Source organism: Odontesthes bonariensis, chromosome 20 (assembly GCF_027942865.1).
Source record: "Odontesthes bonariensis isolate fOdoBon6 chromosome 20, fOdoBon6.hap1, whole genome shotgun sequence".
Classification (NCBI taxonomy): Eukaryota; Metazoa; Chordata; class Actinopteri; order Atheriniformes; family Atherinopsidae; genus Odontesthes; species Odontesthes bonariensis.
Genome location: NC_134525.1, coordinates 2,408,106 through 2,426,402, shown reverse-complemented (window position 1 = coordinate 2,426,402; position 18,297 = coordinate 2,408,106). Strand labels below are relative to the sequence as shown.

The following is an 18,297-nucleotide window of genomic DNA, read 5'->3' as shown; positions in this document are numbered from 1 at the left end:
AAACGCTCTGCATACTGTCTGATCGATCAGTATGCCGTTTTCAAATAGTAGGCTTGCGTCTCTTGCGTGAAGTTTAGAAAATTGAGGTGACACACGCAAGCACGCAAGGGGGGGGCTTGCAACCGCGCAAGGGCTTGCGTTTCTTCTTGCGTCTTGCTTTGCGTCTTGCGTTACCGACTATAAACCAGGCTTTTGCCGTTTCTGAGAAGTCGCATCTGAAAGATAGCATCTTAACTTTGTAAACCTTTTCAATCGGAACACGAGCCAGCTGAATCTATGCACAACTTTAAGCAGACGCATCGCTTTCTCTCGGACGTGGTGGATTACGACGTTAATCGTTTCAGACCATTCACTACAATATATGGGTGGATAAAAAAAAAAAGCGCTTATAAAACAAAGATTCATTGGCGGAGGTCTGCACTCTCTGAGTGCATTTCTAGTTACTTACTAATTTTAATTAATTTGTGCAGAAATTACTACACAAAAATGGTTAAATTACTTATCTTAATTACTTTTAATAAATATTTCTTCTGCATTCATGTTGCTGCGACATGTTTTGTGTTTTAGAGCTAAACAACTGTCATAGTTTTCTTTCATTTCTGGGTATAGATCAAACTGGAGTTGACAGAACCCCCAATAAAAAACCTTAAAGCAATACTATGTAACATTTCTACCTTAAAATAACAGCTTGAAAAAAATTGTGCGGCTAGAATGAGTTTTAATATTACGATTGGCCTGTCTCCTATGCCCTTCGGGGGTCTGAGTTGGAAAAACTTCGCTATGTAACTTTGCTGGAGCGGCCCGGGAGCTGGCACACCTACCGCAAAACAAATAGACCCCTCTCACGCTCCCAGGTATAAGGCTAAGCTAGCGCAACATTGTCAGTACGATCATCATGGAAGAGGCACCGAAGAAACAGAAGAATACGTTGACTGATGAAGCAAGGAAGAGAAAGAGAGAGGCCGACGAAGCGAGAGACCGGACTAGAGTTGCTCTCGGAACAGCTTTTACTCGTTGGCGAGAGCTGAAAGAAACATTTGGATACAAGTTCGATTCAGAGCTAGCCACCTTTCTGCTGGATTAGTAAGTAGCTTATTTGCTGCCATGCTTTGTGCTGTGTTGTACTTGCTTGATGTTTCACTGTGTTCGGAAAGTGACTCGCTAGTTTGTTATAACTGAGGAAAACTATTTTCAACTGATTTCGCTAGGTTTAGCCGCTAGCAAGACCTCTCGTTAGCGATGTTAGCAAGCTTGCTATATCACGCTTGAACATGAAATGTGAAAGCGAAAGGGTGTTGTATTTACGACAGTGTCGTAGCCGTACATTAGGGCTGCAACTAACGACTATTTTAGTAGTCGACTAGTCACCGACTATTGAAACGATTGGTCGACTAATCGGATAATTGTTCATTTTTTCTTAAATTTAGCATGAAGTTGCTTTAATTATGTGGCAAATGATAATAAACACAAGAAAGATGGGTACTTCAATGAAAAAGGCACCTTTTATTCAAATTTGCTGCTGATTCATACAAAAAGTAAATAAAAATGTCCCATCTAAAACCAATTAGGCCCAGTGCTCGGTCAGTATAGACATAAATCCATAAATAAATACACCTCTCCAACCTCTCCAAACACAGACAAATGTGTTTTATAAAAAATTAATTACAATCAAGTAAAATTCGTTTGTCAGGCATAACGTTAAAGCTCTCTTTTAAAGCAAAAACACGCTTATAAAATGTACATCAAAAACAAAACGTATTGACTTGAATGTTACTTGAATCTTACCGAGGCGAGTCAGACTTTCTCTTTCTGCTTTCTCTTTTAATCTTCGTCCATCACCGAGGTGCTGCTTTGCAAACCTTGCAAGTAATCTTTTTATTCGCCGTATCCAGGCTAAAATGCTCCCAAACTTTAGAAGTTTTTGGTACGCGTAGCTAACGTGTTGGACGCCGCCATTTCTGTGTACGTTATCGTGCATGTGCGACTCTCGGCAGAGATTGTAATTAAATGAGATGTCTCACTCTGTTGGAAAAACACGTCTGGCGACAATAGTCGACAATGGACTTCATTGTCGACTATTTCTGTCATCGATTTTTGTCGACGAATCGTTGCAGCCCTACCGTACATTACCTCCAAGCCTGTAGGGGGAGCTCCATAATGGGCTTTTTGAGAAGTTACATTAGGATTGCTTTAAAGTTAGCCAGGGAGCTACAAAGGTTGGGTGTCAGAAAACCTTAAACTCTGCTTCATAACTGTTTCTAAGTTGAGATGTAAAGCATAAACTGGACTCTGCAGAGGTAATTAGTGCTTTTACAGGAGCTGAACTCATTAGAGGAAAAAGCAGAACACGAGTTTTTAAAGCTTTGGAACAATATCAAACGGCGCCCACGCAGGCGAGCATAATCAGGCCGGCCGTGCAGAGAGACGCCCGCTCACACTCTGACAGAACGTTGACCACGGCCTCTCTCAGACTCTCCCTCACGCTGAGCGTCGGCGTAACGATCGCAGCTCGCTCTGCGGCTCTCGGTGCGTCCGTTCAGTCGTGAGAAGCTGCAGGAAATCAAATCGCTGGTCAGGGAGGCGTAGCGAGGCCGACCTCCTGCAGACAGAACCGCTCCTCAACTCTGAGCGTTAACGAGTGACACAGTGTGAGACGTTTCGACTTAACTAATCAACTCGTGAGGAACTAGTAGTCCAGCTGGTTACAGCCTGTTTGACCTCGCTGGTTAACCTCCAGCTGTTTGTTTTTCTGAGGTTCGCTGTGGGGTGTTTTTCCTGTTTCCCTCCTCCGGTGGTGCTCAGGCTCCCCTGAACCCCTCAGAGGCTCTGCTGCACATATTTACGGGTTTTTATGAGCCTTTTCTGCTGATATAACTTATTTTTATTGTCTTTTAATTAGGGCTGGGCGCGTTAACTCGTTATTATCGCGTTAACTCGCTAATTAGGGCTGGGCAGTTGAAAACAACCCAGACCTGCTCTCATGGGTAACCCCTCCGTCTTTTCCATTTTGTGTATGAACTCTTAACTTTGATGTGAGTTGTTATTATCATTTTTTATTTTTTTTGTGTCAGATTTCTGCATGTTATATCCATTAGTCATGGTGTATTGTCAGTATGTTTTTTTTTTTTTTTTTTTTATGATACCTGCCTTAGGACAACAGATGAAATTTAGCAACTGTGCTAATTCTGGCATATTTACATTGATGCTCTGCTGATATGTTGATTAATGTGCATTGTCCTAATCAAATAAATAATAAATTAATTCATTAAAAAATGATTTGACGCCGATAAATATTTTATCGTGCATTAAACGCAGGTTTTATTTATTATTTTAGTTATTTAAAAAAATATTTTTTTTTTTTTGGGGGGGGCTTTTGTGCCTTCAATGGATAGGAAAGTTAAAGAGACAGGAAACGGGAGAGAGGGGGAACAACACGCAGCACAGGGCAGTTCGATACGGGACTTGAACCGGGGCCAGCTGCAGCGAGGACTATAGCCTCTGTACATGTGGCGCCTGCTCAACCCACTACGCCACAAACCACCCCTGTTTTATTATTTATTTTATTATTGTAAAAGTCTGCTGCTCACAGGCTTTTATTTTGTAAAAGTCTGTTGCTCACAGGCTTTTATTTTGTAAAAGTCTGCTGCTCACAGGCTTTTATTTTGTAAAAGTCTGTTGCTGTCTGCTGTGGAACAGGAAAAGAAAGTAATCGGCGGATCCACCAAACATGGAGAAGGGTACGGAACTTTTACTCGGCCATTTTCATGTTAAAGTTCTTCCAGACGGCGGAGTCGACAGAACCAAAGTCATCTGTAAACTCTGCCAAGTTGAATTGTCTTCTCAGCGTAGTAGTTCCAGTCTAAAATATCACTTAAAGGCAAAACACACAACTGATAGCAGCAAGTCATTCAAGGAAACAGACAGTGGAGCGAGGCTTCGACATAAAATGGAATAGGACTGAAATGTGTCTGTTTTGGTGTGTTTGTGTTTCAGGACCTACGCAATGCGGCGCGTGCGTGATGCCTTCAGGGCCAACAGGAAAGTAGAAGACCAGAAAACTGTGGTCAGACTGATGGAGGAGGGACAGCAGACACTGGCGCTGATACAGAGACAGGTGAGACACACACACACACACACACCTGTGATCCTATCTTTGTTAGGACCCACACTGTAAACCCTCATGAAGTCAGGTCCTCACAAGGATACACAAACACACACTGACTGCTGACTCCTCAGGTAAGCAGGTCCGCTCGTATGCAGATGAACACCTGTCGTGCACACGCGTACCCTCATTACTGCGGCTGCTACCGGTTAATCACCCCACTGATGGGCACTTTGTTCCCATAATGCATCAGCAGCCAATCCCAGGGGAGGATGGAGGTTCTCTGCGTCTTCTGTCCGTGGGTGGAGGTGGTATATGTGTCCGTCTATGGTCACATGACAAACATTTACACACAGATGTGAAACGTCCAGGAAAAGTCTGGAGGTTCGTGGGAGTTTGACCATCCGTCTGCCTGAGTTTTATGGAGACGGTTTATAGCTGCGTCCACATTCTGTGTCCAAAGTGGAGCTGGTTTACGGTCTCTGCCTCAGGGGGAGGAGTTTCTGCCTCAGGGGGAGGAGTTTCTGCCTCAGGGGGAGGAGTTTCTGCCTCAGGGGGAGGAGTTTCTGCCTCAGGGGGAGGAGTTTCTGCCTCAGGGGGAGGAGTCTCTGCCTCAGGGGAGTGGTCTCTGCCTCAGGGGGAGGAGTTTCTGCCTCAGGGGGAGGAGTTTCTGCCTCAGGGGGAGGGGTCTCTGCCTCAGGGGGAGGAGTCTCTGCCTCAGGGGGAGGAGTCTCTGCCTCAGGGGGAGGAGTCTCTGCCTCAGGGGGAGGAGTCTCTGCCTCAGGGGGAGGAGTCTCTGCCTCAGGGGGAGGAGTCTCTGCCTCGGGGGGAGGAGTTTCACCATCCAGGGGGGAGGAGCTCCGTCATCAGGGGGAGGAGCTCGGAGTAGAGCCGCTGCTCCTCCACATAGGAAGGAGTCAGCTGAGGTGGTTCACCTGGATGCCTCCTGGGAGGAGAACCCGGGTCAGAACCAGAACTCTCTGGAGGGATTATACATCCCATCTGACCTGGGAACACCTCAGATCCTCCAGGAGTAGCTGGAGGTGGATGGGCTTCCCTCCTGGAACTGTTTCCTGTCAGGTGGACTGTGGATAGCTTTCTGAGGAAGTAATACAGCTCTCCTTCCCACCATGTCCTCACAGCTCTGTTCAGAGCAGCTTGTTTCAGGCGGCACACTCAGTGGGGTCACATGGCCCTGAAAGGATCGGATTATTGGCTAAATTACAATCAGACTGAGTTGTTAAATTCATGTAGACGCCTTAATCTGACTAAAAATTGGATCGGATCGGATTCAGACCCCGAGATAACTGGGTTGAAAGTCACTCTAAACCTGCTTGTAGACGCTGAAGCACGTGGTGAATCAGACTTTGCGTTTTGCGCATGCTCCAGATGTTTTCCCGGGGTCGTGACCCGGAAGTCGAAGGAGACGATATTCCTGTTGTTGTCGCCGTCAGAAAGAAACAAACAACGCAAGAATAAATACCCAACTATAGCTATAATCGAATTAACGACGCAATTGGAAAGAAAGCGAAAGGAAAGAAAGCGACACAAATGGAAAGAAACTAAAAAGGAAAGAAAGCGAATGGAAAGAAAGCGACACAAATGGAAAGAAAGTAAAAAGGAAAGAAAGTGAAAGGAAAGAAAGCGAATGGAAAGAAATGAAAAGAAAGTGACGCAAATGGAAAGAAAGTGAATGGAAAGAAAGCAAAAGGAAAGAAAGCGACACAAATGGAAAGAAAGTAAAAAGGAAAGAAAGCGACGCAAATGGAAAGAAAGCGAAAGGAAAGAAAGCGACGCAAATGGAAAGAAACTAAAAAGGAAAGAAAGCGAATGGGAAGAAAGCGACACAAATGGAAAGAAAGTAAAAAGGAAAGAAAGTGAAAGGAAAGAAAGCGAATGGAAAGAAATGAAAAGAAAGTGACGCAAATGGAAAGAAAGTGAATGGAAAGAAAGCAAAAGGAAAGAAAGTTAAAGGAAAGAAAGTGAATGGAAAGAAAGCAAAAGGAAAGAAAGCAAAAGGAAAGAAAGCGACACAAATGGAAAGAAAGTAAAAAGGAAAGAAAGCGACGCAAATGGAAAGAAAGCGAAAGGAAAGAAAGCGAAAGTAGAAAGAAACAACGCGATGGAGAATGCTCCGTTGGGCATCGCGTTTGTGCAACAAGCAGCTCATCACAGACCAAATGTAGAGGGACGTAGCTTCATCTGGCTCTGCGTTCTCCATCTTTCTCCAATGCCTGAGTTTGTTGTTGTTGTTGGTGGTGAAGAGGTCAACAGGAAGTGGCTCTATTAGCAACAGTTGGAATGGGTACAGCGCCACCTATCACACCGGGGTATGACACGCTTTGTGCCTCTGATCCCATTCATTCACCGCCATATATCCAAGGAGAATTACCTTTGCTCAGCTCATTCTTATTGTAATTTAGCCAATAATCCGATCCTTTCAGGGCCATGTGACCCCACTGAGTGAGACATTTAACTTCACTCCACTCTGGTCTTCCACAGGTTAACCCTCCTTTGAGATCAGTCGAGCACCTTGGTGCTCCCATGTAAACATTATCATCGTACGACAGAGCATCAGCAGCCTGGGAGCTCAGACTTTACTGCTCCATGCAGAGATATCTCAGCTCCCTTCACTGCTCCATGCAGAGATATCTCAGCTACCTTCACTGCTCTTCTTCTGTGGTTATTCGAAATCAGGATCAGAATCAGAATCGGCTTTATTGGCCAGGTTTGACTAAACAAACAAGGAATTTGACTCCGGTAACTTCACTCACAAAGTACAACACTCAACAACAACAACAACAATAACAAGGGAGACTGATACTAATTAATAACAAGATTGATACTTTATTGATCCCGAAGGAAATTCAAGCATCCGGTAGCAGACATAATGAAGCAATAAAATGTTTATACAATTATAAACACTTTAAAAAAACAATTTAAAAAAAGTTTAAAAATATTTAGTGACCAGTGAAGTAAGATTTCAGCAGTTTTTCGTCCCTGCTTTTATAGCACGGCTGTAGACTATCAAACACATTAGTAAAATGGAAGAAGTAACCACCGCAGAAATAAAGCCGCTGCAGAGGTGAGTCGGTTCCATCTCGCTTGACATTTTGGGTTGGCGGTCTGCACACAAACACACGCTGACGAACTGACAAACTGTCAGCCGAGAGTTTGTTGGGGTCGAGTTTAACAGCCAGATTTACATTCTGACATTTGTGGGCAGGACAAAATCATTACAGTGGCTGAGATGAGAAGGACATGCTTTATGCAGAGTGGTGAGCTCGTAAAACAATCACCAGGCGTGAGGACGGAAAACAAACCGGCTCAAACGTCCTTCGTTCATGTGAGTTACTCAGCAGTTACACTCAATAAAGCTCAAAGAATGTGGAATAAGCTGATAGTAACGTTGGAAGGTTTAATCAGTTAAATCTGGGTATGCCGAGGAGGAAAGACATGTTAAAGGTTAAAGGTCACCCCAAGGTCAGAAACCCAAAGAGCTACATCTCAGACTCTACAGGCCTCAGTCAGCATGTTAAAGGTTAAAGGTCAGAAACCCAAGAGCTACATCTCAGACTCTGCAGGCCTCAGTGAGCATGTTAAAGGTTAAAGGTCACCCCAAGGTCAGAAACCCAAAGAGCTACATCTCAGACTCTGCGGGCCTCAGTTAGCATGTTAAAGGTTAAAGGTCACCCCAAGGTCAGAAACCCAAGAGCTACATCTCAGACTCTGCAGGCCTCAGTGAGCATGTTAAAGGTTAAAGGTCACCCCAAGGTCAGAAACCCAAAGAGCTACATCTCAGACTCTGCGGGCCTCAGTTAGCATGTTAAAGGTTAAAGGTCACCCCAAGGTCAGAAACCCAAAGAGCTACATCTCAGACTCTGCAGGCCTCAGTCAGCATGTTAAAGGTTAAAGGTCACCCCAAGGTCAGAAACCCAAGAGCTACATCTCAGACTCTGCGGGCCTCAGTTAGCATGCTAAAGGTTAAAGGTCAGAAACCCAAAGAGCTACATCTCAGACTCTGCAGGCCTCAGTTAGCATGTTAAAGGTTAAAGGTCACCCCAAGGTCAGAAACCCAAAGAGCTACATCTCAGACTCTGCAGGCCTCAGTTAGCATGTTAAAGGTTAAAGGTCACCCCAAGGTCAGAAACCCAAGAGCTACATCTCAGACTCTGCGGGCCTCAGTTAGCATGTTAAAGGTTAAAGGTCAACCCAAGGTCAGAAACCCAAGAGCTACATCTCAGACTCTGCAGGCCTCAGTTAGCATGTTAAAGGTTAAAGGTCATGACAGCACAGTTTTATGTGCTGTGGCTTTAGGTTACCCCCCCGGGGTGTACGGATCCATACTGTGTGTTATATAAGAAACAGAGCATGGTGGGGGTGGGAGCTCCATCAGGGAAGCAGCTCGCATCATATGACAAAGGAGAAGACGCACGGGGAGACCCGGAAAGCACCGGTAAACATCCGAGGCCTCATCGGGAAGGTTTGGTTTGTTCGTACTGGACTGTGAGAGCTCTACCGCTGAGAGAAACCTGTGATTTTCATGGACCATCGTAGAGAAAGGCTGAAAAAAAGGCTGTAAAAAGGCTCAAAGACGAGCATCCTGGCTGTAATTCTACCTTTTTCATTTCTAAAGGGTTTATAGATGCAAAAGATTTCAGTTTTACTGGAAGATAATTGTTGTCTTAACTATTATAAACTGATTTAACCCTCATACCTGATTTAAAACACAACTTCATTTCTGAAAGGGGACATTTTTGTAAAAAAAAAAAAAATAAAGCTCTAAAAACTGATGTTGTAGCTCATCAATGACATATCCCAGACCTAATAATCCCCCATAGAATATCTCACTTTGCTTTGCATACATTGGAAATTCAGCAGTTTTTGTGTGTGCGTTTTAACAGAAATTGGTGTTTACCTCATATACACTGGTATTTAAAGGGTTAATTTTTTTTTTAAAATAATTGAAAACTTGGTAGTTATGATCAGAACTGAAGTGGAAGAAAAGATTTATGAAACAAAAAGTGGAAAAAAATATTAATAAGATGTTTTTAGGTCGTTTTAAAAGGGGACAAAAATGTCCCTTTTCAGAAATTAAGGCAAGGCAAGTTTATTTGTATAGCACAATTCAACTACAAGGCTATTCAAAGATATTAAAACAGTAGAAATAAAAAGGATTTAAATTTTAAACAAAAGAAAGAAATAAGAACAATATAAAATCAGTAGTTAAAATTATGGAGGGTTTTTTTTTTGTTTGTTTTGTTAAATCAGGCATAACAAAAAAATTACAAATCCCTAAAAATCAATGTTGTTGCTAATCATTGACATATCCCAGACTATAATTATCCCTACTCAATAATTCCACTTTGCTTTCTATATTTTGAAAATACTGGCACCTAAAGGCTTACAATTTGGGCTAAAAAGTTCAAATTGGCATCTAAAGGGTTAATTTTTTAAAAAACAATAGTTACGATCAGAACTGAAGTGGAATAAAAGAATTATGTAACAAAAAGTGGAAAAAAAATATTAATATGATGTTTTTAGGTCATTTTAAAAGGGGACAAAAATGTCCCTTTTCAGAAATTTAGGAGATTTTTTTCTACACAATGAAAAATTGCATTGTATATGATGTGTGTTTGAAATTAAAAAAAATAGTCAAAAATGCACAACTGGACCAAATATGATGAGTATCACCATTTCCAGTGTGAAATTAGAGGAGAAAGTACACCCCAAGTGGAGAAAATGTCCCCTATCAGGGATTAGGGTTAATGGGAAAAAAAGCAGCAAAATTCTTCAGAAATCTTAAAAATAAAGTTGAAGTGAGGACATTTTATCAGTGAAAATCTTCTCAGCTGGGGCAGCAGTAAACGCTCCCTGTGACCCGACAGAATTAGGGCCTGTTCTCTTCATGTAAACACACTTAGAAGTCCAGTTTGTTGCTTAGATCGAACAGGAAACACGGCTCGGTTTGTGTTTGTTACACCTGGAGGGCAGAGTGTTTGTCTCCCCCTTCTGGCAGATAAGGTAATTATACCCATGACAAGTTGCTCATCATCGCGGTCATTTTCTTTTTAGTGGGAAACTTCCTCATTTCATTCTGCTTTCCTTCTGGCAGACACGTCATGGCTGTGTTTTAAACCACATACTTCTCCTACTTTTCCTACTACTCATACTAACTTTGTGAGTTAGTATGCGAGTTTGAGTAAGCGAGAAGTTCCCGGATGCATACTAGATTCTCCGAAATGTTGGGTATGCATCATGAGGTTACTACTCATACTCAAACTACCCAAGATGCAACGTAACGTGACGTCGCCGATCGTCATTTCCTGTCAGTTTCAAGCTAGCTACAACGAGGGTAGGTTCACTTCCTGTTTTCAAAACAAAAGCACCGATTGTATGGTAATAGCCGCTTTCGGACTGTAGGAACCTTTGGCAGTTCTAATAACCTTTTAATCCGCGGGGCCGTTTTCTCCCGTGTTCGGACATACAGGAACTCGGGGCTTTCTCCCTTAGTTCCTATAACTATTTAGCTCCTTCTCCGAGGTCGGGTCTTTTCATAGTTCTATAGAACTAATCTGACGGAGGTGTGTGGTGGTCGGTAGCTACGCCCCATGTAATTCTATCACGGCTGAAATGTCTCCTCATATGACACAGACACAACCGGCGGGTGTTTAATAAGTTAAACTTACACTGGTCTCATTTGTCTGCAGCGCTCTACTCTCCTTTCTTCCTTCATGAAATAAAAAAGTATCGTCTCCTGACTCTCTCTGTGAGCTTTTCCAGCCTCGATATTAGACGCCTGATGTGATTGTCCATGATTAATATCACCATCATGCAGACCATAAACACGGTGGCCTCCCCACTCTCCATATTAGCTTCTTGGTGGTGTTTTTTCTACTCTCCTTACTTTTACCGTTTTGTTTTGTGTTTGAATGTAGCGCTAAACGGCTAACACGTCACTGAAGCAGACGGCTGCGCGCGGCGCATCAGTCCCTATCAGGTCCCGACTCATGTGCGAATGCAGACTGAAACAGTTCCGCTGGGGAAGGACAGTTATCAGAACGAAATTCGAGGAGGGTAGTTCTGATAACTACTTTCTTAGAACGGTCTGTCCGAAAGCGGCTAATGGCTTTCCCTATGATAAAAGGCAACGGATATTTTATTTTGTGAACATAACCTTAAGTGCGTTGCTCACTGCGGCTAGCTTTAGTAGCGCCGAATTTGTGGGAACAAAATTGTAAACAGCCGGTATTTTGTCAGGTTTTCAACACGTTGGGGATCTAATCGACTACTTTCTCGCCTGAAAATGTTTCAAATGTTGCTAAAGTTTACAGAGTTTAGAGCTTAAGAGAAATCAGCTTCAGGCCGGCTGATTTCGGCTCGGGCAGGAGCGAAATGCATTGTGGGTAAACGCTCTGCATACTGTCTGATCGATTAGTATGTAGTATGTAGTATGCAGTATGTTGTATGTAGTATGTAGTAAGCAGTATGTAGTAAGCAGTATGTAGTAAGCAGTATGTAGTAAGCAGTATGTAGTAAGCAGTATGTAGTAAGCAGTAAGCAGTATGCAGTAAGCCGTATGTAGTAAGCGGTATGTAGTAAGCGGTATGCAGTAAGCGGTATGCAGTAAGCGGTATGCAGTAAGCGGTATGCAGTAAGCGGTATGCAGTAAGCGGTATGCAGTAAGCGGTATGCAGTAAGCGGTATGCAGTAAGCGGTATGTAGTAAGCGGTATGCAGTAAGCGGTATGTAGTAAGCGGTATGTAGTAAGCGGTATGTAGTAAGCGGTATGTAGTAAGCGGTATGTAGTAAGCGGTATGTAGTAAGCGGTATGTAGTATGCGGTATGTAGAATGTAGTAAGCAGTATGTAGTATGTAGTATGTAGTATGCAGTATGTAGTAAGCAGTATGTAGTATGTAGTATGCAGTATGTAGTAAGCAGTAAGCAGTATGTAGTATGCAGTATGTAGTAAGCAGTATGTAGTAAGCAGTATGTAGTAAGCGGTATGCAGTAAGCGGTATGCAGTAAGCGGTATGCAGTAAGCGGTATGCAGTAAGCGGTATGTAGTATGCAGTAAGCAGTATGTAGTAAGCAGTATGTAGTAAGCGGTATGTAGTAAGCGGTATGTAGTAAGCGGTATGTAGTAAGCGGTATGTAGTAAGCGGTATGTAGTAAGCGGTATGTAGTAAGCGGTGTGTAGTAAGCGGTGTGTAGTAAGCGGTATGCAGTAAGCGGTATGTAGTAAGCTGTATGCAGTAAGCGGTATGCAGTAAGCGGTATGCAGTAAGCGGTATGTAGTAAGCGGTATGTAGTAAGCGGTATGTAGTAAGCGGTATGTAGTAAGCGGTATGTAGTAAGCGGTATGTAGTAAGCGGTATGTAGTAAGCGGTATGTAGTAAGCGGTATGCAGTATGTAGTAAGCGGTATGCAGTATGTAGTATGCAGTAAGCAGTATGTAGTATGCAGTATGTAGTATGCAGTATGTAGTATGCAGTATGTAGTAAGCAGTATGTAGTAAGCAGTATGCAGTATGCAGTATGTAGTATGCAGTATGTAGTAAGCAGTATGCAGTATGCAGTATGTAGTATGCAGTATGTAGTAAGCAGTATGCAGTATGCAGTATGTAGTATGCAGTATGTAGTAAGCAGTATGTAGTAAGCAGTATGCAGTATGCAGTATGTAGTATGCAGTATGTAGTAAGCAGTATGCAGTATGCAGTATGTAGTATGCGGATCCGGGTCGGATCATGTCCCGACCTTTGACCTTCCGTCTGTTTTGATCTGTTTCTCTGGAGCCGGGAGTTTCAAACTGTGGTTTTCAAGGTCACAACGAGCTGTTATTCTCCCAAAAAAAAAGCAGCTCGGTGAGATTTAAGAGCGCAGACCTGCAGCTCGCCGGCTTGAGGCTGTTTCTGTTGTGGAAATGTGTGTGTTTGTATTCGTGTGTGGGCGTTCGGCGTGAATTAATGTGCCGCATGTGGGTGTGCTTGTGTTTCTCTGCATACGCTTAAAAAGTGGAGTTTGCTTTTAATTGTGTCTGAGTCCCTGCTCGGCTCAGTGTGTGCAACTCTAAGTTAGTTAGGGAGGAAAGATGATGGATTGCTGCTGCAGAGCCGCCTGTTTGTGGAGGAGAAGCTGAAGCAGCACGTTGAATTCAGAGAGTGTGCAAAACGGAGGAAATAAGAGGAAGAGCAGAGGTGGAAACCAGTGAAAGCAGATGAGGAGTAACCAAGAGTTTAGAAGCTGAGGCCACGACTGTAACCAACCACTATCCTTTTGCTCTTCTCTCGTCCTCCATCATTACCTGCTCTTCCAGCTTTAAGAAACCCAACTCGAGTATTGATATCTGACTACAAAAGCCCTCAAACATTTAAGCTCTTGTTCTCTGCAGCTGGCAGCACGCAGAGCTGCTCAGTGCAGCCTGAAAACAGCAGCTTATGAAAGGGAATACCAAGCATTGGGGGTGGAAATGCAGAAGAAATGAGCTGCTTGTGAGTCAGTGGCTGTTTTCGAAACCGCATACTACTCCTACTACGCCTACTAACTTTCTGAGTTAGTATGCGAGTTTGAGTAAGCGAGAAGTTCCCGGATCCATTCTAGATTCTCCGAAATGTTGGGTATGCATCATGAGGTTACTACTCATACTCAAACTACCCAAGATGCAACGTAACGTGACGTCGCCGATCGTCATTTCCTGTCAAAACGGCAGTTTCAAGCTAGCTACAACGAGGGTAGGTTCACTTCCTGTTTTCAAAACAAAAGCACCAATTGTATGGTAAAAGGCAACGGGTATTTTATTTTGTGAAAATAAACAGAAGTGCGTTGCTCACTGCGGCTAGCTTTAGTAGCGCCGAATTCGTAGGAACAAAATGTATGTAGTATGGAAGTATGTAGTATGCAGTATGGAAGTATGTAGTATGCGGTTTCGAACACAGCCCATGAGAACAGGAGCAGGTTGGTCCAAGCCTGGGCTGCGACCGATGAACTGATGCCCTGCAGCTGATGCAGATGTGATAAATCTGGCCTCAGACTTCATATCCCATCAGGCAGCATCTCTGGTCTTTGGACAGCACCTCCTCCGCCTTCTTCTCTGCTACATGTTTGTTTTTCCTCTATTCTTAGAAAAATCTGGGGCTGATGCAATGATTCCTCTTCCTCCTCCACACACATGCACACACACATGCGCACACACATGCTCACACATGTGCACACACACATGCACACGCACTGCATGATGAAACGCATCGACCGCAGAAGGCAACGTGGTGTGAGGAGGGCAGTGAGAAGCAGGGTGAGGTGATGGAGGAGAAGCAGGGAGGTGGAGGGAAAGTGACCCAGATGAGTTTCCTCTCCTGCCTCTGTGCTTTCGGTGGGTAGTTTACCCCCAAAGAGCCTTTACTCTGGTTACCCCGGTTCAGCTGATTTAACTTTTCATTTAACATTTCAAACACCATGGCTGTGTTCGATACTGCATACTACATATTACATACTGCATACTACATACTGCATACTACATATTACATATTACATACTGCATACTACATACTGCATATTGCATACTACATATTGCATACTTCCATACTGCATACAACATACTGCATACTTCCATGCTACATACTGCATACTTCCATACTGCATACTACATAATACATACTGCATACTGCATACTTCCATACTGCATACTACATACTTCCATACTGCATACTACATATTACATACTGCATACTGCATACTTCCATACTGCATACTACATACTTCCATACTGCATACTACATACTACATACTACATACTGCATACTACATATTACATATTACATACTACATACTACATACTGCATACTACATACTACATACTGCATACTACATATTACATATTACATACTACATACTGCATACTACATACTGCATATTGCATACTACATATTGCATACTTCCATACTGCAAACTGCATACTACATACTGCATACTACATACTGCATACTACATATTGCATACTGCATACTACATATTGCATACTACATACTACATACTACATACTGCATACTACATACTGCATATTGCATATTGCATACTGCATACTGCATACTTCCATACTACATACTGCATACTTGCATACTACATACTTCCATACTACATACTGCATACTACATATTGCATACTACATACTGCATACTACATACTGCATATTGCATATTGCATACTGCATACTGCATACTTCCATACTACATACTGCATACTTCCATACTGCATACTACATACTGCATACTACATACTGCATACTTCCATACTGCATACTTCCATACTACATACTGCATACTTCCATACTACATACTGCATACTACATACTTCCATACTACATACTGCATACTGCATATTGCATACTGCATACTACATACTGCATACTTCCATACTGCATACTTCCATACTACATACTTCCATAGTGCATACTGCATACTGCATACTGCATACTACATACTGCATACTTCCATACTACATACTGCATTCTAAATACTGCATATTGCATACTACATACTGCATACTACATACTGCATACTTCCATACTGCATACTACGTACTTCCATACTGCATACAACATACTGCATACTTCCATACTGCATACTACATACTGCATACTTACATGCTACATACTGCATACTTCCATACTGCATACTACATAATACATACTACATACTGCATACTTCCATACTGCATACTACATACTTCCATACTGCATACTACATATTACATACTGCATACTTCCATACTGCAAACTGCATACTTCCATACTGCATACTACATACTTCCATACTGCATACTACATATTACATACTACATACTGCATACTTCCATACTGCATACTACATACTTACATACTGCATACTACATACTGCATACTACATACTACATACTTCCATTCTACATACTACATACTACGTACTTCCATACTGCATACAACATACTGCATACTTCCATACTGCATACTACATACTGCATACTTCCATACTACATACTACATACTTCCATACTGCATACTACATATTACATACTGCATACTACATACTGCATACTTCCATACTGCATACTGCATACTTCCATACTGCATACTACATATTACATACTACATACTGCATACTTCCATACTGCATAATTCCGTACTACATATTACATACTGCATACTTCCATACTACATATAGCATACTTACATACTGCATACTACATACTACATACTTCCATTTTACATACTGGATACTGATTGATCAGACAGTATGCAGATCGTTTACCCACAATGCATTTCGCTTCTGCCGGTATTTTGTCAGGTTTTCAACACGTTGGGGATCTAAACGACTACTTTCTCGCCTGAAAATGTTTCAAATGTTGCTAAAGTTTACAGAGTTTAGAGCTTAAGGGAAATCAGCTTCAGGCCGGCTGATTTCGGCTCGGGCAGGAGCGAAATGCATTGTGGGTAAACACTCTGCATACTGTCTGATCGATCAGTATGTAGTTTCGAACACAGCCTCAGATTTATAATCATTAACTTCTCTGTAACAGATGCTTGGAGATGTTAAGCTAAAGCAAAAACTTGTGCATTCAGAACAGAAATCCAATAGAGAGAGGGAGATAATTATCAGATAATGGATAAAAGGTCAGGGAAACACATTTCAAATGACTGAACACACGTTGATAATTTAGTTTCTAATTGTAGAAATAGACTCTGTACGAACAAAAGATGCTAAGATGCTGTCAGAGCTGCTGTCAGAGCTTCATCTGCTGGGGTTTCAGTGTCAGCAGACTGCACTAAAACACAGAAAAACACTCGCCCATATCAATACTGAGCAAAATGAGAGGCACTCACTCTGAGAGAAGGGAATCGATAGACAAGCCTGAAATGTGCTGAAGAGCCGAGGAGGAGGAAACAGAGTGGAACAAACTGAGGGAAGTCCAGCAAAACCCACTGACGGAGCGACTCGTAACAAGAGGAGATGAGTTCTTCAGAGGCAGCGAGGAGGCGGCAACACTTCAGACTGATGGGGAAGCAGCAGCCATCGATCCACAGCTCAGTGATGACCTGCGACCCATCAGACCCTTTTAAAATGACCTAAAAACATCATATATTAATATTTATTTCTGCTTTTTCTTTCATAAATCTTTTATTCCACTTCAGTTCTGATCATAACCACCAAGTTTTCAATTATTTTAAAAAAATTGACCCTTTAAATACTAGTGTATATGAGGTAAACACCAATTTATGTTCAGACACACACACAAAAACCGTTATGTTTTCAATGTATACAGTGCAAAGTGAAATATTCTTGGGGGGATTGTTAGATCTGGGATATGTCATTGATGAGCTACAACGTCAGCTTTTGCAGCTTTTTAGTTTTTCTGCAGTGGCAGATCACAGAAACGGCTCCCATAGACGTCTGGTTGGTTTCATCTGCTGGTGAATAAAGGCGGAGTTAAAAAACAGGGAGCGTTTTATCGTTTCAGTTCCTCCTGGATGTGAGGAGCAGAGTGGATAAAGTGAAGAGGAGAGAGGAATGGATGGGTAACTCCACATCCTTTCTTTCCGTCTTCTGGATGCGATGAACTGAAACGCAGTTTGCCTTCGTCTCCTCCGCTTCCTAATTAGAGAGAAGAAAAGAACGAAGGCTGAGAAGCGGCAGCTTTTCAGAGAAATCCTCCTCACTGTTCCACTCTGTGCACGTTTCAGCCTTGATGTTGCAGCTTAATCCTGTTTAATTAGTCCTTTAATCACGCTGTGATTGGTTGGAAGCCTGCCAGGTGGGCGGGGTTTTACAAGTTATTGCAGCCAATTAAGAAGACGACAGACGGGCTCAAACTTAAAGCTGGTGGGTGGGAGTCTCAGTTAAAGGGGATTTCCAAGGTCAGAACAGGGTAACGGAAGGGTGTGTAAACGAAGACGTCCCATCGGTGGTTCTGTCAGGGAATCTTTTTAGGAGGAGCAGAGGGAGGTTCTTATTGCAGAGCTTTGGCCTTCCTGCAGCCCCCTCAGAGCTTTCTCAGGTGGGATGTTTGCTGCAGCCTGTCACACGCTTTGTGTTTCACCACGTTACGCGGGGCTGAAGTCTCTGACAGGTACGCTGTGCTGGATGGGAGGAGAAAGCCTGTCTGGGTTAATGTCCTTCCAATATTTCTTCACTTGAGTTTCTTTCTTTGCAGTGAAAATCTGAAAA

General features: G+C 42.7%; 1 protein-coding gene across 1 annotated transcript in view; it reads left to right on the top strand.

Moving 5' to 3' along the window:
* Window positions 1–18,297, top strand: part of lyrm4b (LYR motif containing 4) — a 42,874-nt gene that overhangs the window by 9,351 nt on the left and 15,226 nt on the right. Inside the window, exon 2 of the mRNA XM_075452098.1 lies at window positions 3,994–4,114. Coding sequence (XP_075308213.1) covers window positions 3,994–4,114 — 121 coding nt within the window. The remainder of the gene's footprint in view (window positions 1–3,993; window positions 4,115–18,297) is intronic.